At 35.4% G+C, this 24,392-nt stretch overlaps 1 protein-coding gene across 5 annotated transcripts in view; it reads left to right on the top strand.

Annotated features, from left to right (window-relative positions):
* COL11A1 (collagen type XI alpha 1 chain) overlaps window positions 1-24,392 on the top strand; it is a 147,796-nt gene that overhangs the window by 19,877 nt on the left and 103,527 nt on the right. For all 5 annotated transcript variants that reach the window (XM_065072486.1, XM_065072483.1, XM_065072482.1 and 2 more), the window contains exons 3-5: window positions 1,868-2,081; window positions 4,461-4,623; window positions 16,124-16,252. In XM_065072486.1, coding sequence (XP_064928558.1) covers window positions 1,868-2,081; window positions 4,461-4,623; window positions 16,124-16,252 — 506 coding nt within the window. The remainder of the gene's footprint in view (window positions 1-1,867; window positions 2,082-4,460; window positions 4,624-16,123; window positions 16,253-24,392) is intronic.

The raw sequence follows: 24,392 nt of genomic DNA on the forward strand, positions 1-24,392 counted from the left end.
ATTTTTTTGACTTTGAGTCAAAACTGTGTTTGGAAGAAATTTACTTATAATTACATGGTGTAAGTGTAAGATAAAAGATTTGGGAATATTATGCCATAGCAGTGACAACAGGAAACTACAGAAGTGAGGCACATGACTCATTTTCAGTCACCTTTCTTAGAAAGCTCACAGGTTTTTTTTTTCCTAGGATGTTGTCTGTTTAAAGAGCACATGTCGGGACTATCTGAATTAGAGTCACCTGCCTTAAACATTTTCAGCATATCTTCCAGATTAACAAGGCAGACAGGGCAAGTGTTCAGTGCTTTTAAAATAATTTCTTTGGGCTCTGTTGACAGTCGTCTTTTCCCTTTCTTTACTTTTTGTTTTTTTGGTCATTTTTTTACTCTGACGTTAAACGGTATAACTTTCAGTTTAATTTGTGACCTAGCAGCTTTGCTTTGTGATTAAAAAGCTCAACCAAAGGCTTACCAGAGTAAATGAAAAGCTTCCTATTTATTGAGCATTGATCCCTTCAAAATAAGATATAAAAACAAGCCCGCAAGAGGTCTAGATTACTACAGTGTTTTGACAATCTACAAAAAAAAAAGTTTAAAAAATAGTGGAAAACACATAAAACAACATGACAGCAGACGATATAATAAGTGTGAGAGAAGGGATTTTCTGTTTTAGAAGACTAGTATGTAATTTTAAAAATGAATAAGATTTAATGCATTTTGGTTTCATGTTGTAACTAAACAGTCAATGCCATCAGTAGCTTGTCTTCATGGAAGACTGTAGAATCCTGGAAGGGTTTTCCCATAAGACCTGTCTTGGAAACAATTTTATATTTTCTCCATTGGAAGAAGCAATTCCTAAATCAGCTTTTGATGTTGAAGTCTTACATACTTTTCTTCATTACAAAAATCTAACATATTATTTTATTAAAATTTATTGTATTATATTATTAAAATATTTAAGAACATTATACCCACTGTCATGCACACAAAGTTGCAGGTGTATTCATTGCCAGCATTACAATCAGATTCTAATCTCTCTATTTCTTGTATCTGAAATTGTAGTTGAAGCCACGTGGATCCAATGTATATTCTGAATTTTATAATCTCAGTATTACACTTCATTTGTTATAAAGCCTAATAGACTTTCACATCAAGTGAAAGGCAGATTTACTGACAGATTCAACAGGAACAATACTGAGTACAGACCTCAGTCCTTCCTTTGTAAACAAGCTGTATTGAATTTTAATTTTGTTTATTTTTAGTTGTAAATGTTTAAAAAAATGATATAAAATGTCTACTTCAAAGAGAAAGTATCAGAGAGTAAATGAAAATTAAATGTTTTTTGATTTTGCCTAAAGCTTCTATTAAGTAGAACTAGTTCTGTATTTTTTCAATGTTATGCATGATATTATTCTAGAAAGACTACAGTATTTATTATGAGAAACTAAAACAAATGGTTAGCAAGGGAGATGAAGTGCCTGGGAACATATTTGCTATAATATGGATACTTATTTCGTTGAGTGAACTTGCAGTGCACGCTTTTAAATTAGAAGATTGCAAAAAAGAAGATGGATAGAAAAAAGTAATGAATGTGAAAGTATCATTGTTCTTGCATATATTGTATTATTACATACATTCACAATAGACTAACAAATCGTGTTTTTATGAACTATTAAGAGATATCTTTCAGAAAGAAAAAAAAAAAGATTAAAAATGTTCGAAGTGTAATTTTTTTATGTATTCATTTTGGAGAATTAAAAGACCCAACAGTTTGCATGAGGTATCCTCTGTGCTTATGGAATAATGTAAACCTTTAAGGAATGGTTTCATCTTTTCTGAATTTGTTACTGTATCTATCACTTTGTTTACAGGTGGTGATTTTCCAGAAGATTTTTCAATATTAATGACAGTAAAACCTAAAAAGGGTATCCAGTCCTTCCTTCTGTCTATCTACAATGAGCAAGGCATTCAGCAAGTAGGTGTTGAAGTTGGTAGATCCCCCGTCTTCCTGTTTGAAGACCAGAATGGAAAACCTGCCCCAGAAGACTATCCTCTTTTCAGAACAGTCAACATTGCTGATGGCAAGTAAGTGTAAAATTTTAAGATTATAAGTAATACCACAGACCACTCTATAGGTGATTATAGTATCTACAAAGTGTTATCTTACATATTTAAATAAATCAGTAACACAATTTCCAGCTAGCTGGACTGCTGTGGTACAAAATCTGAGAACCTTTGCAGCAGAATTCAGTTCCACCTTCAAATGGTGTATACAGCTACAAATAAAGCAGAACCACCTTTCTTATTTGCCATTTCTATAAATCAAGAATGAAGAAATACTCATAGAAGTTAAACCCACCAAAACTAAACCTCTGAAGATTCTTCCCTTGCAATATAGAAAGAAACTGTTTTCAAAGAGTCTCAAGGAACAGTCTCTCTAGAAGGGCTGTCTTTTCCACTTGAAGGTGATAGGCAGAGTGAAGACAAGCTGACAAGACAGCATAGACTTTCTCCTATCCTGAATGAAAGCAGCAGATAAAGTAAGATGGTTTGAGATGTCTATATGTAAGGAAATCAGGGAAGAATAAGCTGGACATTTCATCTGAAGTGCTGCAAGGACTTATACCGCATACACAGTAAAGGCAATTAATCTCAAACACCTATGGCATTATTAATGCAGTTGTTAATTTTTTGTACCTGACTTCCCTTTGTAGACAAGCGATCACTCTCCTGGAATGTCATTCTAGTGCTTATAAATGGACTTTCATTCTTTCAAAGGCTTTTTATTTGTTGTGTTGCAGTCCAGGAAGAGCAGCCACAGTCTTCAGAGATGCATAGAATGAAATGTTATTAAAACAAAAGAAAACAAATCAGTAGAGAAGGAAGGGCAAAAATTCAACTATAATGAAATATGTTTATAAATAAATAAATAAAAAGTAAGTGTCTTCTAGCCCCTGTATAACCAGATAATAGAATTATACCATGAAACTAAAACCTGATGTGTTTCCCTAGAAGAAGGTGTGATAAAACAAGGCAGCAAACTTTTTTTTCATTGTCTTCCTCTAAATAATAAAGCTTTGACATGGATTTCAGAATTTCACCCAAACAGCTGAGAAGCTGCTAAAAATTAAGAAATCAAGATTAACTTGTTTTGGTAGAGTTTCCTGCAGTGAGACTACACAACTTCTTAATCAACTGGAGTCAATCATATTCCCAGTGAGCTATGTTTTCATGGATTCAGCTTCTACATACATTCAAAAAATAGACCAACAATTTTCTTCTGACTCAGCTATTTGATGAAGGATCTTATGACAACAATCTTCCTCTCTAAATGACATATATTTAAAAAGTGTAAACAGTGTAATGTGCCTGAGGATGCATGGGCAGTTTGCTTTCATAATGATAACGTTTAACCGCGTTCCAGAGAAAACATGGAATTAAAGTTCTGGCTCAGTGATACTGTTTAGCAGTCGGATTCCATTAGCTTCGAGGTGTTCCTTTTGATATGCAGAAGCTCTTTGTAACAACGATCTAAGCTGTCTCTCTTATTTAGACAACCTTAGTGCCGCAAGTGCCAACTAAAATAATTTGATTCCAGCCTTTCTCTTAATAGTTACTAATATGACATACTTTGACACTTTTTGCCCTGGTCTGTCAAAGATTCTGTGATGTTTTGCTCCATGCCAGATTACAGAGTGGCCTGCTCTTGCTCTTAGACATTTAAGTTGTCATAGCAGAGAGGCTCACTAAACTAATGTGGTCGGTCATGATAATCAAGTCTCATGAAGACCATACTATAATTGGGCAAATTGTACAAAACTTTGTTCTCAAATGTCTTTAAAATCATTTGTCAGTATTCTGAATCACTTTGTTCACTTTTTGGTGAATATTTAGGTAGGCAAGGCTATCGTTGCAGGAATATTGGCAAGCACTTGTAAGTGTTTATATCTGGAAAAGCATCTGTGTTGGAACTGTTGTACATGTTTGAAGAATCTCTATAGCTATGGGACATATTCAAATAAGCAAAAGAACATGGTAAAATTTTGGTGATTGATTAAATATATTTGCCCAAGTAAATTGGAAACCAAATACATTCATGAAAATAAAATCCACTGTCAGATCATTCAGTCTAATAAAATGTGAACAGTCCACTCACTTCTAATTAGAGCTTTATAATGTTCTCTGGGTAAAGTGTCAGAGAAGATCAGCTTGAGCTTCGTCCTTTATAGGAGATTCACAATGAGCTATAGATCAGATTCCTTTGTACTAAGGGACAGAAGATATGTAGTGGATAAGCAAAACGTATACATTTGTGTACATATGAGGGAAGGAAATAAATGGAGACATTTAAAATTTTATTGGTGACTGGACTGGTGCACAATCTATCATGCTAGGAACACAATGACCTAGTTTTAAAAACATAAATTACAATAAAATTACATTTGTGTTTGTTTGTTTTAATAGGTGGCATCGAGTAGCTATTAGTGTGGAGAAAAAAAGTGTTACAATGATTGTTGACTGTAACAAAAAAACTACAAAACCACTTGAAAGAAGTGACAAAACAGTTGTGGACACCAATGGCATCACTGTCTTTGGAACCAGGATTCTGGATGAAGAAGTTTTTGAGGTAAAAATCAATACTGAACAAATAGAATTGAGTGATTTGCATCAAGTTAAGTGCTTAATACAAATCTGAGTGATTTTTTTTTTAGGGCAAAAGCTGATACAATGTAAAAACTTTGATTTATAGAACTTGTTAGTATAGGCTGAAATAAAATAGAATTAAAACAGGGAGATGTCTCTGCTGTTGGAAGATGTAATGCATTTTTCTGTCCTTTAGATTATGTTGTATCTGGAAGGGGCTTGCTTTTTTTGTCTTTCTGCCTAATATAGAGATTCCCGAGATATTTAGGAGAATTAATCTGGGAAAGTTGAGTAGTATGATACTGAATCATTTTATTTCTGCCTGTCTTAAACGTTTATAGATATTTGTGCATGCTAACAGTATTTGAGAGAGGGAGAGAAGGATCTGGAAAGTCTTCTGTGTAATACGAATCCATCATATTGTTTATCCCACTTATTACTCTTTCCAGTAACTGGAACATACTTTGGCAATAAGGACATATATGTTTCCATCATTTACTGGCCAAGAAGTACATATAGGAAGGGTAAAATGCCTCTAAGGAAGTATGTGGCTGCCAATCATGAGGCCTTTCTAGGTAGAATCCTTATGTAAATGATTATTTTTGCAGGCTAATAATGAAGCTTCTCTAAATCTACACTGTTGAGTTTCTTTTATAATATTGTTATACAACATCCAAGACCATCAAATTTATATTAAAACTGAAAAACAAGAAAATACGGATCAGTAGTTAACTCACTTCATATACAGAACATCTGTGCTCCATAAGTGTCCAGAGTTGTAATCCTAGATTTAAACAGCTTGAGAAGCTGCATGGTATCAAGAAAGGAAAACCAAATATTGAGTGTAACACTGTGGCATTGTTATCTTTCATTTCCATGGACATGATGAAATGGGGACATTTCTGAGATGATGTAATGGGCCAGCCAGTATGATACATTTGGTATTCACAGCCTGTAGTCCTGTAGTTACCTGTAGTCCCTGATACAGTTTGTACATCTGAGGGACATTATTTTCCTTTTGAAGATGAATTCCACAAATGCCTTATCTAGAGTGGGAAAAGGATTTTTGGTCTCCACATGGGATAATTACTTTCAATTTTCATTTGTATTTTTTTCTTAAGTCGGAAACCAAGTCCCATAATATGTGTATTTGGCAATAAATAGTCACAATATGTGCAGTGTCAATATACATAAGACTAAAAAATTCAGCAAAAAAAAAATAAAAGTAGATAAAATGATATTTTTTTAGTGTTTTAAAAGTGATTTTAGATTCTAATAGAAACTAAGGTAACGGGCCCTGGCTTATTCTTGCAAAGTTTGTAAGCGTTTAAACAGATGTCAAGGAGAGAAGTGCACAGTAACTAAGCATTGGTGTTTGGTTTGGTTTACTCAGTGCAATTGCTAAATGAAACACCTGACTGAAGTTTCAGAATTGCTGAAATGATTGTACATAGCAGTTTGAAAATAACTACAGTGGTTGATGATATGTGCATAAAGGGAGATATTTATTTTAATCATTTGCATTAAGTAACATTGAGTAAAATGGAAGCATGCTAGGGGTCTTTAATCTCTGAAGTTAGCTACTACTATGATGTTATATCTGTCCTCTATATTTTAAATAGTTTTGAATTTCAAATTCTGCAAAAGATTTTTTGTTAAAGAGCGGTTAACACCATTCCCATGGGAATACAGAAGGAGCATAGGATATCTAAGGGGCAAATAAAATGACAGTTCTGAAAATTTCCAGCTATGCCATTCTTCCATCACAAAGGTTATTAGCCACTCAGAAAGAAAGATGAAACTTTGAGTCATGAAAAAGAGTAACTATTTTAAGGGAAAATAATTCCTACTTTAGATATTCCTCCTCAGTGATAGTTTGCTCCATCTCTACCTTTGCAGTTGGTTATACAATTGCCTCCACTCTTTCAAGCCCTATAGATGAATAACAGCTGCAAAGTGATGTGGTGGGATGCAATGATTTTGTTGATTAGCAACTCTTGGAAGAGTCAGTAGGGTTGGCTGAAGACATACTTGGAAAAATGAAATTGGTAGATTAATTGAAGAAACTCAAAAAATAACCCTACATTTTTCTTGAAGTCAAGCATGGACATGAGGAAATAACTAACAGAATTTGCTGGAATGACTTAAAAAATACTTTTATCTGCAGGATTTTGTCATGTGTTGAAGAATTAAAAAGGAAGCTGGTAATCCTCTGTCAGATTTTTACTGAAATCTCCTACATTGATGTGACAAGTCATTACCTCAATTCCAGCTGAGACTCACTGAGAACAAAAAGAAATTACTTCTTCAGTCATATTGCTCTAACATGTTTGCATGGACCATTCATTTTGAATCCCCAGAACAAATATGGCTCCTATGAGGAATATTGCACACTTATTTTAAAACAGTGTTACATCACAGTGGATTAAATATTATTTACTTCTAATAGTATCATTTAAAATTAGTACTACAACAAAATTTAATGAAATTAAATTCTTGGCAATTTCCTTGTATCTTTTTTTTCTATTCCTAATGTTAACTTCTGTTTTCTGGCCAGTTCTCCGACCTTTGCTTGCTGGTTTAACATGGATGCTTTGATATAACTTTCCTATGCTGATGATCAATAATTTATCAGTAAGTAATCGTGCTGAGTGTACAGAGATCAGTTAGATCACCACTGAAAGAAGGAAAGGGCTGATTGGTGTCCTAAGAGCATGAAAAATGACTTACCTAATTTGCTATTTTTGTATATTCAACAAACATAATACTCCTTGGTGAGTTTACCCACTGGTGCTAACACTAAGAGGCATATTTTAGAAATGTTCTCAGAAAGATCTTCTGGTTTAGCTTTACAAGCAGGATAAAAATAATCTGAAGTATTTTCCGAATGCTGGGGGAGGTTATGTGTTTTCTATGAGGAAATTCTAATTTGGAATTGCCTGCAATTCATTCCTGAATTTAAGTGCTAATCTGAGATTTTATTACATTGTGCTCAATTAATATGGAAATCAAAATAATGTCACATACAATATAGTGAATACAAGCAAGCATTAAGTATCAGGTGCATACAAATGCTTGAGAAGCAAGTTATAAGTTGTGAATGTGTCTTAAAATAATAAAATCATGCTATCTAGAAACTGTGTAATTACTAACTGCCGAATTATGAGACCTTCACTTACTCTGGTAAGCACTTGCTCACAGAAGTGGATCTATTGACGAATGTGAGACTAATTTATAAATGCTTATTTATGAAAGACTGACACAGTATAACCCAAGCTCTTACATGTGTCATTTGAAATTAATCTCTTCTGTGTTTTCAAATACATAGTGCAACAAGGGCTGGTTTGTAAGTGCTTACTGCGAAGAAGAGAATTCCTAAAATAGCATACTTTTTTTTTTTCTTTTTTAAAGGAAAAAAATAGTCAGATGCTGGTACATGGCACCTAGTAAAAGAATTTTGAATTGTATCCATTCAAATATGTTTGTAGCATAAATATTTGATAAATAGCAGGGATCTTTTTATTCTTTGCCAGCTTTAAGGATTTGTCACTCCTCATTTAGTACTGTTGGTGTGAACAATACAATAGCTTTTTATAAGTATTTTATAATAAGTTAATAACTAGCAGACTCTTTATGCAGTTATTTCCCTATAGACCCTTTTTTCCTCCCAAACTCCCCACATGTCAGACCAATACAAAGATTATTTTTAGGCACTGTGCTGTAAATGAGTATAACAAGACATAATCTGATGTCTACAAGACTGATTTAAAGCCAATGAAAGCTTTAACTGCACACAGTTTATGAGATTAAATCATTGCAGAAATCCATGTTAATAAAGGGTTTAGATTTTGATACTATGCATTAACTAATTTTCATGAAAAAAAAAAGTATTTGTACACTTATGTACAACATAGCTTTCCTTTAAATAACCTGAAAGAGCAGTTGAAGATAGAGTGATAGTACCTTGACAGCAATATGATTTAACCTACAGATCACTTCAGCTGAGTAACCATCCCTCACACATCTGTGAGCATGGGAAATCTGAGAGCGCAAGTGCAGCACGGCTGTTCGTTGGTGTGCACACTCCCTGAAGAGGCAGCAGTAGCAGGATGGGTAGAGCTTTTACTGGCTGACCACAATTGCTGCATGGCTTAAGTAGAAGCCAGGCCAAAGTAAAGCTCCCCCAAAGGCAGGTAGTGTGAATGATGTGTCATCAGTACCCTCTGTTTCACACTGTCCTGTTGAGCTGCACTACTTGCTAGTGTGGACATAGCCAAAATGATTCCAGTTATATGTCACCTTCAGTAATGGCTAGTGACCCACTAAATGTTTTCTGTCAGTCAGACTAAAAAGTAATGTTTAACATAAATGGGACAGAAACAAAAAAATGCAATAGGTTCCAGGCAAGTATATTTAGAACCAGCCTTCTAGCTATCAACACCAGAGTAGCCAATTTCCAGCACTAGGAGGAAAAAAAAAATAAATGAAAAAAAAAAAAAAATAAAAGCAAAGCAAACAGAGTCATCTAATAAAAAAGCAGCATTTTTTTTTTTTACAAAAGCTTTCTGTTTAGATAGTTGGGAGTTTTTTGGGGGGCGGTTTTTTTGTTTATTTTGATTTTGGTTTTAATTTGTATGAAAGAATGGTGATTTGGTATTTGCTATTTTTTATAGTATTTCCAAACTTATGCTTGATGAACAAAAGTAAATAACTCTGTTTTCCTTCTTTCCCTTCCATATTTTTGAAAGCAGAAAGGAGGGAGAAAAAGAAAGCAAAGGTCTGGTAATTTATTTGAGTTCAACTTCATTTTCAAGGAATATTCCCAAGAAACAAAGGAATGATCACTTAACTAAACTGTCTGTAATTACATTTAAAATTAACAACCTGGACTCAAAAATGCTGCCTGTTACATCATCTCCAGCAAATTTTACAGAGAGGATTTATTATCACCTCATTTAATATTATGTGTAATATGTTTAAGTTTTAAAAAACATCTGTAAATGAGGTTTAAAAGATAAATGACAGTGTAACAGATTTGCAGATCTTTTATCAAGAAAATAGGATATCCTTGGTCACGTGTGTGTGTGCGCGCACATCTGGGTTATGTACATGTGCTGTATACACAGGCCTTGTAACAACATCTAATCTCTCAGCCAAGATTTGCAGTAGACTTTGGTATGTGAACAACTATTTTCTGAAGGTTAAAAATGATAAATGGTATATCAACCTACTTCTTAACCAAGTTGAACATATACTCCTATAACCATGGAGTTTCAAAGAATCAAGAAGACATTGATTTCTGTGGAAACTTTGACCTGTACAGAATTGAATTCTGCTTTCACAATTTATTGCTTTTACAGTGCTTCAGTCTGGCAGGCTCTAAATATCTTTCTCTAGCTATATTAGCAATGGGCCTGGGTTATGGAATATTATATTAAAGGCCCCTGGAATTCTTCAATCCCTCAGATCTTTGCAGGAAGAATAAATGAATTCTGCAGCAGGTTTTTCTAAATTCTATAGTAACAATATCCAGGCTGTCTAGACTTCTCTTCTTTGGAGTTTATAGTTGTACTGTCACATAACTAATTAGAGAAAGTTAGCACATATAAGCGGGTTAGGGTTTCTGCTGATTTGCTGAAGGAAAGTCCACTCTGTAATTCTTAGGCTTCAGCCATCATACGGAAATGGAAGATATTGATTTTGTTCTCCTGAGTTGATACAGTCTCTAGCACTGGTTTTGTTATGTTTTTATCACCATTTAGCTGGCCATCTTTCAAAATCTATTTATGCTTATAAGCACAGAAATAGTATTTATTTTATCCAGAACATTAATCAGAAGGATGATATTTTGCTGGTTCTAACCCTCCCACTCTAGTTGTGGAAAGTCTTTCTGAACCTCTAATATATAAATTAGACATTTAAGTAATTGCTGCATAATTTTTCATTAGGTTTTTTTTGGTTGGTTGGTTGGTTGGGTTTTGGTGGGGTTTTTTATTTGTTTGTTTGTTTTATTTGGTTGGTTGTTTTTTTTTGTCAGGCTGGAAAAAGAACAATAAGCTTTCTCCTAATGAAATCATTGTAGAAAATCTAATTATTTTACAATAAGAAACTACAACATGAATTCTCAACTCTGGTCCAGTCATGTTGTTATGTAGCATCCTAATTGTGCAACTAGAAAGATTACTTAGATTTGTTTGTTTGTTTGTTTAGATGTTTTGGATAATTTGTGAAGTTTGCTTCTGTGGAAAGGGTCCTTCAGAGCTCCTCAAGTAATGCTTACCTGCTAGTCTTTCACCTGGCATGGTTATTGTTTTAATAAGATCCTTTTGAAAGAGACATCCCAAAAATCTGTCATTACAAATGAACTGTTACAGGTTCTCGTAGAACTAGGGAGCTAGACCATAACATTTTAACTACAGGAAAAAAACAGTTACTTCAGCACTAATTCCTTCATGTAGTGCCCTTACAGCCTTGTAAGGATTCCTATTTTTGCCTTTTTAACAATGCTGGCAGGTGATAGTAGAGATGTCTCTTATCAGTGATAGAAACTACTAGTTCATGAATAGACTATAAATGGACTATTTTATGGTTGTACTTTTCTAGTACACCATATTTAGAAAGCATTAGTAAGATTACATAGTTAAAAGTAAAAGATAATGTTTCAAGAAGAGAGATGATAAGACTTTTTATGAAGTCACAATTAAGAGAACAAGCAGCTATTAACATTTATTGCTTATAATGATAAAATAATTCCATCTCAGACCCTCAATGAGCTACGTCATTGAAAAAATCTGACACTATATCTAACCAAAGATTTTCCTTATTCCAATTTCTGCTGTGTAAACTAAGAAAAGCTCCAAAAAGGTGGAATCAAATATAGCGATTACTACCATGAGGCTGACTAAAGCAATAATTATATCAAGAGAGTCAGTAAAATTGGAAAGAGGACTTGGTAGGCTACTGCTTTCCTGCAAATTTGGTCTTCATTTCCTTTTCTTGTTAGTCAATGCTTTTTTTCAGTATTGCAAACTGGCTGTATTTTCAGCGCAGATACCCCACCTTGTGCATTACTACTTCATGAGGTGTGTTTTTCAACAGACCCTGGAAGTGTACATACACTTAAGCTTTCTTATTCTAGAATGTCACTGGGGGATGTCTGTGAGATTCACAGAGGAATTTTCAATGACTGAGCTCATCACACGCTTCTCATTCTTTGCTGGGCTGTTCCTGACTGTAGAACAGTTGGTGGGAGGGAACGCCTGTGCTGCTGTTCCAGTAGGTGGGCATTCAACTCATCTGAGCATATTCTCCTTGTAGCTATGCAGCCTGGTTCTCCACATGTGCTGTGGTATGCCACAAAGAAATAAATGTTGCCTCACACCTAATTAACTCCTTTTTAATAGTCTTGGAGGGTTCTGCAAAGTAGCTTATGTTGTAGAGTGCCTTTTAGGACAATGCTACAGAAGTAATCTTTCTGTACCATGTTTTCATGCTAGGCATAACTGGTGGGCAAGATATTTTATGATTCTCAGGCAGCTTTTTTCACATAACCATGAGGCTGATTCAAAAGATGCTGATTTTAATTATGAGCATATTCCCAAAATAGAGAGGAATTAGAACATTCATGGACTATTTTTATTCTTTATTGCGTTGAATACTCAGCTATGCATTGATTTTGGGAGCTATGTGTTGTCTTTGACAACAACTTAGTTTCTATTCAATAAAGTATTTATGATGCAAACTAAATATTAAGACTTGAAAATGATCCATTTTACTTAAAAACAGTACTTCTATGCTTAATGTTAGGTATGCTTGAATACCTCCTCGCTCTCAGCTTTCTCATCGCTAATAATGTTAAATATCTGATAAACACTTTTTAAAAGACATTGTATTTAGTATTATCCAAGATAAAAAAATTGTTGTAAGCCAGCAGATTTTTCTTAAGGGCTAAATAGGCTTTTTGCAGTTTGGGGGGCAAGTTAAGCGTGAATATCACTACAAGTAACAAGATGAAAAAGTGACTGTGCCCAGAGAGGTGGTAGATGCCCCATCCCTGGAGACATTCAAGGCCAGGCTGGATGGGGCTCTGAGCAACTTGAGCTGGGTGAAGATGTCCCTGCTCATGGCAGGGGGATTGGACTATGAATAGATGACCTCTGAAGGTCCCTTCCAACCCAGACTACTTTATGATTCTATGATCTGTCTGATACCTCACCACAAGCTCTCTGCTTCTGTGTTTTACTGTCATTTAACTTATCTCTGACACCAAATCATGGTGGAATACCTGCTCAGCAGAGACATAAAATATTTGACTTGTATAGGACACTGTATATAATCTATCAACTTTGTGAAAGTGCCTGAGCAGCCTTTCCCAACAAAGGTGGTTATGACAATTTCTTAGACAAGGAAATAGAACTAATCTATACAGAAAGCTGCCTTTTGTACTTTTTCTTTTTCCTCTATGCATTTTTCAGAGTATTTTAAGACTGTTCGGGTATATCTGTAAATTCTTCTTTGTTCTCTTGTCTCCTTCTGTGTCTTTGCTCTTCCTTTCTTGCTTTCATAATTCTATACTGTGACACTTCCTTTTTTCCTGCAAGTTTCATGTAAGAATAACTTTATGCATATATGTTTAGATACCTCAGTGTTGTTTTAGAGAGCAACTATTAGAAGTGTTAATAACCCCTGACTCCATTTTATCCATTTTTTCATTTCAAATTCTTGGAACTTGGCCAGATAGAATATTAGGTGCCTAATTTATGACACCAGGTCATGGAGTATGGCCAGATTAATTATTTGTAGTTTATTCGCAAAGAACTTTATAAAATTATATTTCAGTCTCACAAAGTCAAGCAGTTAAGATCAAAGAATGTGTTTGTGAAGACTGAAGTAATTCTGTGAAAATTTCTCAAAGAGAAAGAGTGCAGATTTGTCCAACGAATACCTTAGAATGATAAATCACAATAATGAAATCCATAATAATATGTGTGGGATTTCATGTGCTGAGATGACTGACCTTATTTGAAATGAAAGCTCTTCACTGGCTAGTGGAACAGCACTGCCAATACATCATGTGCAAATACTCAAGCCATCTAATTAGCAAAGGCAGAAAAATAATATTAAAAAATAGAAAAACAATAATTTCCTGGAAATATTTTTATAGCAGATGTTAAAGGACAAAGAGAAAAATTAATGTTTGAGAAACCAAATGTAAAAATCAATCAGTTCCTCAGTAAGCTTCTCACACATGAATCGCCAGCAGCAATTTCTGTATACTGGGTGAGACTTCTGAGGGCCTCCCTCTATGTGGACCCTATGACAGACAGACAGGCGGGGCTGGGAAGTGCAGTCAATGGATCAGGAACAGCTTTAACCAATTTAGGGACATCTAAGCCAAGTGGTAACAGCATGCTGAGTGCTTCTTGCAAACACACAAGCTGACAAAACCCAGTGCCAAAATTCCATGGCATTCAAGATCAGCACGAAGCGAGCTCCAGAATACTGGCAATGTTCCCCAACCTGGGCTCTCTTAGCATATCATACTAAGCAGCAGTAGTTTCAGGAGCAGTTTTGGCATTACTCACACTAGCTGGCACACTGCACACATGGTGATCTGTGTGGGCATCTCCAAAAGCCATGTATGTTCAGCAGCATGTAGCAAGACAATGACCTGAGCTCAGCAGGGTGAGGATGGGGCTTCTACACATCTGTCTCTAATGGTTGCTCTAAGAGTTATCACTTTTTCAGTTGCTAATTCTCTCAAACTTATTCCTCTGCATCACTTAGTTTGAATTTGGCTGGTGAAAGAGGAATGGCAGAGCTGTTTGGAAACACTTTACTGGAGATGGGGGATGCATAGCCCAGGCTGACAATGACTGTACTAAACCTCTCAAAGCACTCCCACTCTTGAAGGAGTCATGCAGAGAATCAAAGGGGGAACTTCTTTGAATGTATAGCAAGTTTTGTAGGATGATGTCTGAATCAGGAAGCATCAGTGAGTTAAGGAAAATAAAAGAGAGAGTCCAGAGCCACTGGCAGGGAAACAAACTGTGGCATTTGTAGTATTTCTGGAAGTTTAAATTTTATATGTGTATATTCCAACTCTAAATTAATTTGAGACATACATGAGCCTATAAAGTGAGTTGAGAGTACTATAAGAAAACAGGTTTGTAATGTATAGCCATTATGTGCTAAGAAACATATTTTCTGTTAAATAAGTTAGTAAAAAAATACTGTAGGACTAGGAGAACTGCAGAAGGTTGTTTTATTATTTTCAGTTTGAGCAGTTTTTTTGCTTCTTTCTGTGACTTCTCTTTTTGAAAGGAAGGGGCATTGCAAATTATTCTTTACTATTTGAAAATATTATCTGATTTTGTTAATTTGTTAAAGGTTACTGTTCTGAGAGATGTAAAGAAATTTTGGAAGTATTGAGATAACTGAGAATTTTCCCAACTGTACATTTCCATCAGTAACGATATTTTCTTTTTAAAGACAGACCATGGACAAGTATATATTTGTTTGCCCCCATTTTTGGTAGAAACAAAATAAAATTACATGAGTAGTATGTAAAAGCTTAAAAATTCCCCCTTTTGGAGAAATAATGAGAGATTAAAGTTAATAGGTTTTGACCAAGAACGTGTGCCAATTTTCAACAACCTTATTTTTATGACAGCATAAGAAGCTCCTGAATGAGAAAATTTATAGTGGAAATGTTGGCAGGAATTTACCTAACGCTCTTTAAATGGTACCACTATGTTAAGTAATACACTGGAAACCAGACAGCTTTCTGTGGAAAATGATAAACACACAAGGTCTCTGTAGGGGATCTCAGCAGAGCCATTTTTCTTATCCAGAATAGTGGGTCTCTTTACTGTGGTGTTGGGTTTATGCATGATATATGGGAATAGAGATGAAAAAAAAAAGTTTGTTAGCTGTTAAAATTTTTATTTCAACACTTTCTATAGCGTGTATTTACACAGTGCTTACTTAATTATTTTTATTCCAGTAACTGTGTCTCTTTTATTTTCTCTTCTCCCTTCTTTGAGAGTACAGATGTGATGTAAACTCTCAGAACTATATTGTTGATCACTTGCATGCTGAGCTGCATGCTGGTAATAGGAAGTACCCTGAATTAAATCTGAGGAATTTAGACTAGTTCCCAGTGAAGGAGTAAACAAACAGCATGAAAGTGACAGAGCAGGAGTTACACCTTCCCACCCTCTGCATTCCAAATCAGACAGCATTTTAAGCCAGAATTTTACACATAGTCCATTCAGTATTAATTTGCATTGTTTTGCCACATGAGCAACAGTTGTTTTCCAGAATAACAGCAGAAATTAAGTAGATATGTTATTTATAACTATGTATGCTAACATCTAATCTAGGTACTGTGTGCCGAGTTTTCTGAATTAAAACCCTGTAATGCTGATGAACTATAGACAATCTTTGTTTTTGTTAATTAATCTGCATTTGCTTTCCTGCAGGGTGAGATACAGCAGCTGTTGATTATAGCTGACCCCAGAGCTGCATATGACTATTGTGAGCATTATAGCCCAGACTGTGACTCCCCAGTGCCCGATGCTGCTCAGGCTCAAGATCCTCAAGTTGATGAGGTGAGTAATCAGTCATGTATTACTACACTTATTGCACATTAGTGGTTGTGCTGAATGCAAGTTACCCAAGGAGCATTTACAGCTAAATGGCATGCATTGTGCTAGATATGAGGGAGGAAGGTTGCAGGATTGCATTGATTTTTGCTATCCACTCATTTATGTCAAGCATTTGAATGACCTATCACACTGGTATTTGAATAACCAGCATGCTCAATAAAGGTAAACTGTAATTTCTTAAAAAATGATAGCAATATGTGTTTGTTTAGTTGTACCTGTTTGTTCTGCCTGTGTACATTAATGGTTTCACTGATGCTGAATACCGTCAAATGCCACATTTGAAAGATATGGGAGGCTACGCCTATTCTGCAATTGTAAACTTCTACTAGAAATGCAATGTATTCTAATGAGCTGAGCCAGTGTACAAATCTGTGTACACACAATATTATTTCAGCCAGCTCCATTTGTAGCGGGTAAATACCATCAGGGACAAAACAAAGCTGGAATTTTTCCCAGAAACAAAAAAAGTGTTTACAGAAACCATTTGTCACTTGAGACAGTTCTCACAGCCGTAAACTGAGGAATTCACTGAGTCCAAGGTAGTTCCTCAGGTTAGACCTCTGAGGGTCAGCAGTTGTAGGTGTTGTACACATTCTAAATACTTGCATCATACAGTGTAAAGTGGAAAGCTTTTGCAACATGTAACTAGTCTTAATTGAACTTGACTCTGGACAGTTAGTATGCACCCAACTGTGTGTGATCTGAGTGGTTATTGTTACTGATTGCTTAAGAGATTAAGCAATTAATTAAGAACTTGCTGGATTGTTCTGAATGCCTGCTTTGAGCCGATTTGAGATAGAACTTCTAAATATATAATAATTGTATTTGTTGTTACTGTTTATTCTATCTGACTGAAAACTATGTCATCAAGTAATATATGGTCGTAGGGCCCAGAATTTAGTTCAAAGAGACTCCCACATCTGTTGCATCAGAGTTACAGTTCAAGATGTGTCAAGTCAATTACATATTGGCAGAGGCCTTTACGCTACATTACAGTGTATGGAGTCTGGCCTCTTCATGAAGACCCTGTAGGACCTTCTGTCTGTGTGCCTGGCTATGTGGATCTTTGTGCACTGTATGCCAAAACAGAACAGGCTGAAAGCATATTTTATGACAAGAAAATAAAAGATAGCAAAATCAAATTATTTTGGATGGATGACTAGCTAAATCTCCTGCTGTCAAATATTATGTTTGTAGTATGTCAAAGCTGTTTAACACTAGCATCAGTTGACAGCACTCCTTTGTAGATCAAAAGAAAAATAAGCTTCATTGTAATTGTAAAAACTGTGTGCACATATATAGTTATATGCTCATCATATAGTATTTCCAGTTATATGCTGCACATCCATTGAAAACAGTCTGTTGGCACCAAACAAAGAAAGGGAACCATCAAATCAAACAGTTGGTGCTGTTCTCCTTGAGCATCCTGAGTAGAGATCATCTATAGCCCAATGCAACTGCTACTGGTGTCAGCAAATACAGTTAAATACAGCAGCCATTGCAAAAATGCTCTTGGGGTTAGTGGATTTTTAATGTATTTTTCTAAGACCTATTTTTTTTGCTCTGTAATCGCATATATAGTTTGTGGGAGTACCTACAGAGAAAAAGTAAAATCAGAGATCTTAATTTGTAGTGTAACATTTTTAAATGAACTTGAGAAAGTTTCAAAAGAGCGAAAAGGTTTTGAGAATGGAGATCTGCCATTTCTGTTTGCTTCCATTTATTGCACTGAGTGGTGATGGAATTATTTTGCTTTCTGAGCTAAAACACAGTTTCCTTGTTGCTGTCCATGAGTTTATATGTGTAACAACTTTGTATGAATATTCCAAGTGAAGTCAGTGGATCTCTTAACATGTTGTGTCTTAGTAATCTGAAATAATCACAGCAGCAATGCTATCAGCGTGATGAATATGCAATGGAATAAATTACTGACTTGCCCAAAATTATAGAATTGTCTGTTAGATTATTAAAAAGCTTGTTAAAGAACATTGTTATCTTTGATATATGCAGCCTATCAAATCACTTAAAAAATTTGGTTTTTTTTAATAAATAAATGAAACAAGTCTTTTTTAGGTACAAGAAGAAGTTATAAAAGCTAGCAATGCTGATTTATTTAAACTGTTGATTGCAAAAATAAATAAGGTATTAAAAGATTAAAATATAATTACAGCCAATCTCTATGAAAGATAATTATTTCAGAACACCTGATTGTGTGCTTTGAGGAGATTACAAGTTTGATAGTGATATCTGATAGAATTTATAGACTTAGATCTTCATAAAGCTTCTGGTTTGTCAACATATGAGGCATTGTTTGGTAAACAAAAAGTACCTGACAAACAGATTCGCATCTGGCTGCCTTATTTCAGAAATTACTATAAACAGAGATCTTTCACTAAATTAACTTTTTAGTAGGGTTTCTCAGGAATTGTGCTAATATAGAAGTGAACATAAAATGGATTATATTAAAATTTGTCACTCATGATATTGCAGAGCAGTAAACAGTGATAACACAACTAAAGGCAATGTTACACACATACCAGAAAAATTTAAAAATGCAGGACAGACACAAAGAATTAGGAAATACCAACTTCAATACAAGCTCTTTGCTTGTGTTAACAAAAGAACCTTTTGTCTGCAGCAGCTTGTCCCCATCTGTGGGCTTCATCTGCTGCTATATTAGTGAAAGCAATTTCGGGGACTGGGATACTAATCAAGCTGAAAACCAACATGAGAAGGTTCCTGTTTAGCTCAATTGATTTCCTGGTTTTCACACAAACTCTTGTGATAGAAAGAGGGAAGAGAGAATACTGGGGTGAACACTAGGCAGGATTGTGTCTTTCAGTGTCACCTTTGGCTTAAGCCAGCAGAAGCTGAAAATACTTGTTAGACAGTAGCCTCAGAAGATTCTGGTTCTTAAAGCAGGGAAACAGTTTCTACATGAGCACTGAAAGCAATACGGGCAAAAAACGCAGTGCATGTCTTAATTTGTAAACAAAGGAATAAGAATACAGATGTCATGTTACTTCTCTCGTTGCTGTTGCTTGAAATATATACTGAAACATCACATGTGGTCTTGGTGATTAGCCACTAAAATAAATATTGCAAAAATGGAAATAATTCAAATAAAAGCTGCGTGATTGTTGTGATTTTGGGAGTTGGAGAACTTAATGTGTTTGACTTGTCCACAATAATGACAAAAGCTTGAAATGTTGCTCTGTTAGCATATGCAAATATCCTTCTGAAAAATAACATACTGACTGCAGACAAATGATGGGGACAGAGGAGAAAGAAAGTTAGATAATTTCAGTAGGGAAAATTTTTAGGAATGAAAGAACAAATTACCAAAATGGCATATCTCTAGATATCTTCAAGCCAAGGATAGATACCTTCCTAAAAGTTGGGGGAAATGTCATTTGTACTTTACTTAGCTTAGTTACAGGGTGACTGTAAGAAGTCTTGAAGTCTGAAAGTATACAGGAGTTAGTTAAGGTGATCTAGGAGTCCCTTCTGGCCTTACATCTCTGAGCCTTGGAATTATTGCAGACCAGAATGAGAAACTGATACTTGGCGTAGAGGAAAGAGACTAATTATGTGATTGCAGAGCCTATTAGTGTGTGTTTCCAGCACTGACTACAAAACCCAAAGGAAGTGGTTGGCTTTTGTCAGTGAAATAGTAAATTATGTTTGTAGACTTGCACCTAGGAAGCTGAGTAGGTTTTCACTTGATATCACACACTGTTGTAGTCTCTTGGCAAGTTCTCAGGCTGGGAATGGTGTTACTCTGAAAAGTTGGATGATTTTTAGACCACTGAAGAAACATCTAGAGAGAAAGAATTGGCTAAGATGATGTAGGTTTAAAGGCAAAAGTGCTTTGTTTAACCGAGTGTAATCCTCATTGCTTTGGGCAGTGTTTCCTTCTTCAAAGGAGCAAACAGTCAAATACTCAACATAGTAGTCTTTTGGACATTTCTTTCAACAGCAGTTCTGGCTTAAATGAGTCCTTTTCCTTTGTGGTACTCATTTCCATCCTATGCCATCTTTCCAGTTCAGCTGGTAGAATTGTTTATGTGTGTATTGGGGGCAAGGTCTAGGACTTCATCTAAACTAAAAATAAGGTACCAACAATAAAATGAGGAGAATGATTGGAATATATTGTAGTGATTGTCCATTAAATGAGCCTGAGGATGCATGCCACTTGATTGCAGCCTCAGTAGTGCAATATTTGCTTTTTAAAATGTTTTGGTTTGTCTCAAGAGATAAAGACCTTGACTTCACTCTCATATGTAGGTTTATTGGGCACTGATTTATAATCAAAGTGTCTTTACTGATGACACCTGAAGTGCTACATTGGGACCTGCTTTTTCTTCTTGCATTTTCTTTTTACCTTAGCATCAGATTCAAATTGCAATTACAGTGATGCAACAGAGAGGATTTCAGTGCTTACTTTTTACTTGCAGGGTCCTTTCACCCCTGAATTAAGTGCTGAGGTTGCCCTAAATAAAGCCCTGGAAGAATCAAGCATTTCAAATGGGATTCACAAAAACAGCAAGCTATGAATAAAGACATAGACCTAGCCAGCCTACAAAGGCAGGACATATCTTAAATTCTACACTTCTCTAGAGGCTTACTCAGCTGTGCTGTCCTGATCCCCATGCCATTCTCCTACCTAACCAAGGTCAACCTCCTGCATCCTGTCACCTCTCCCTTTCTATAGGGGGTTAGGTAGGAATGACCTAAGTACTTCAAGGTAGGAGCTTTGGACCTGGCTGCCGTATTTCCACTTCCATCAGTCCTTTCTGGATCCAAGTAACCTTTAGCTACCTTTCGTATACAGGCTCTGCAAAAAAATCTGTTGAACTTGGCTGTTTGCCAGAACTGTGGGGCTTTCTGTGGGCAGTTCAGGCTAAGCCATTAGAATAGGGGTGCATTAGAGTGACATTCTTGTGCAGAATGCTTTTATTCCTCTGTCTTCTGTTCCAACTTCATCAGACCTAGATGTCATTCAATCTGAAATTTGAATATGGGAAAGCAATAGATTAATAGTAATATCCACACACTTTTTTTGTTATCATTTATTTCTACCTTCAAGACTTGCTTTAATTTAGGTATGCATCAGTTGTCCTTGTTCTTGCATATGAATAGCTAGGTATGAATCTCTGTAACTTGTCAAGTACAGAGTGATGACCTCAGCAGTTGTCACTACACCAAAAAGATGTTGCCTACAAGTTGCTTTAAAAAATGTGCTGAGTCTGTGGCTGCTTCTAGATGAAAAAGAAAGGGTATCTGATTACAGAAAATGTTCAAATCTGAACACAGCAGGTGGGAGAGAGTACTTCCCAAATGGACCAAACCAAATTATTATGTGATGAGCATAACCTCCATTCTCAGAAATTTCAAGCACAGAAAAGTCACTGTATTTGATTTACAACGAAGGAGGTTCCCAGATCTTTTAAGGAACATATTGTAACCTTAAATACATTCACAAAGTGTTGCACATTATTGTCTTATGTCAGAAGAAGGTTGCTAGTGAGTTCAAGATGTTTGGTGCAATTAAATAGCTTTTAGATAAGAATAATTAAGCAGAGAACAAACTGACCAAAAACTTCAGAAACCAATTAGATTAGTGCATTTGCATGTTTTCAGCCTAGTGTCACAGTCATTTGACCATGCAAAATGTTCCTATGGCCTGCAAATTTTGGAGGATTTTTACATAGAGAAAGCAGACAAATGAAGGGGCAAAAAGCTGCAAACAAGTAAACTGGTAGGAAGCAGGAAGAGGAAATGAGTGAGAAATGTACTAGATTGTTATCCTTCCATCGTAGAATTTTACAGAACAAAGTTTGATCATTAACAATATGGTGTCTTTATGAACCCTGCAATGTACCTGAATGGGAAGCACCGGTGGCTCCATAGAACCTCATTGAATATCAGAATTAAATGACAGGATGAATTACTATGCCACTGGTGCTCGCCATTCAGATACATTGCAGGTTCTTGAGCATAGTGGCAAATGCACCATTCAGCTGAATAAGCTGAATATTGTCTTTGGTAGAAAAGGGTCTGCAAATTTGTTGGGTTTTTGTAACATTTTTGCTTTATTCTGCTGTTTTTTTCTTTTTTTTTTTTTTTTTTTTTTTTTTTTTAATTCTGAGCTTTAAGATTAATTCAGTAATCATTAAGTTTGCTTCATGCTGAAACTGTAACTATGTTTTAAAGATCAAATGTGAGGATGAAATTATATTTTAAAAATTATCAGGAGTACTTTTCCTACCTATGCTTTTCTTACAAACACCTTGTGAATAGTCTAGCCTCTGTCTTGTTTTCAAAACCCTTTCTACTATAAAGGAGATGTATGAAATTCCATTCCAGTTCAATCACATATGCTTGTCCAGCTCACCAAAATTAGAATAGGGAAAGACTTAGCCAATCTTCATATTCCTTGGTGTTGGGCAGTATATTTTCTGGAGTGTCATCAAGTCTAGTTTTCAATGGACCCAGCTATCAGGCTTTCAAATCTCTTGGAAGATTATTCTGCAGCCCAGTAAATCACAGTCTGGCTTCTGCTGAAGAGATTGCTCCCCAAAGGAACTCTGCTTCATTTATTTTGGACCTATCCCAAACTAATGGATTACTTGAAGAAATGAAATGTTCACCTTTAATGAAATGAACTTGGTAAAGCAAAGTTGCAAATGGCCCCCAAATATGTTGTCTTGGAGGCTTCAGGCATTCTTTCAGACCATGTTAATTTAGTGTCCTTTCTGGTGTTAGACTGTTCAGAAAGAGTAGTTTTCTGAAGAATACAGAATGATAATTATTTTCATGTTTAATTTAAAGTTTAATGTCAATTTTAGAACTGAAGTTAGATAGTTTAGCAGGTGTTAATGATAGCTCCTAGCTCTCTTTTTCTTTGAATATGTATAAAGACTTTTTCTTTAAGCAATTAACATAATAAAGAACCTTAAGTGTCTTCTTCTTTTGACAGAGTCTGTCTTTGGAAGTCAAAGATTTTCTTCTCTCCTTTTATGTCCTTGCTTTTGTCACTTCTATGAACAATATAAGGACTATGTGGTAGAAGAGGCCATCTTTTAAATCTTTCATCTTTCCTTCTGCCCTAAGTTTGATATCTACAACCACTTATTTTTTTATACTACTGCATCTGATTTTTAAAACCCTGATTTTGCTTGGCATCCTTTATTTTTTGTATTTTGTGAAGTGTTAGGGAGTCTAGAATGTTTCAAAGTCATCTTTGCCTCCTTAGCTAGCTAGATGATGTAGCATAATATTTAGGCAATAGAAAAGCACATGACAGTTCTTTCGTCTATGATTTAGATTGTTAGTTCCTTGTAATTTGGAAAGGTAAAGCAAAAATTGCTAAAATCTACATGTTGGAATGGGGGGTAGGGTTTTAGAGTATGGATAGCAGAAGATTCATTTTCAGAGTAAGGCTGTCTTCAGAATATTTAAGTCATTCCACAGTTGAAACAGATCTTGAATGCTGCTGATCTTCTGCTTCTAAAATTCATCTGATGAAGAAAACAGTTCATCTCTTTAATTGGAATTGTGTGATGATCTGGTAGTGTAATATAATCACTCTGGTAAAGAAGGCATGAGGTCATAGTGGAAAAATTTTGTCCCAGCAAGAAACAGCAGGTTTTATTCTTCCTTTCATTTATAAGAAGACAGTCATATGCAATATTCATTACAAGAACGGCTGTTCTGTAACTATTGGTGGTCTTACAAGAGAAGAAAAACAACAGAAAATTAGATCACATTTGAAGCACGTATTACTTGATGTCTCTAAGCTGAAATCTCTCACTGAGTTCAAGCTATTGTCCAAGTTGAAGATATCATTTTGAGTACATCTTTTTGATATTCATGGGAAACCACCAGGAAGGTTAAGACAGTTGTATCTATTTTGTTATTACTATGAGGACTTGGTGAATCTCATCTCAATTGCCTCAGATCTGTAACTATCTCATTATCTACCAGTATTAGGGTTTAGATAAACTTTCATAGACAGATGTCTTAAACAGGATTGAACTGATGCTGCACAGTTGTGGTAGGTATATTTTGCTCCTGGCTA

Source organism: Columba livia, chromosome 8 (assembly GCF_036013475.1).
Source record: "Columba livia isolate bColLiv1 breed racing homer chromosome 8, bColLiv1.pat.W.v2, whole genome shotgun sequence".
NCBI lineage: Eukaryota > Metazoa > Chordata > Aves > Columbiformes > Columbidae > Columba > Columba livia.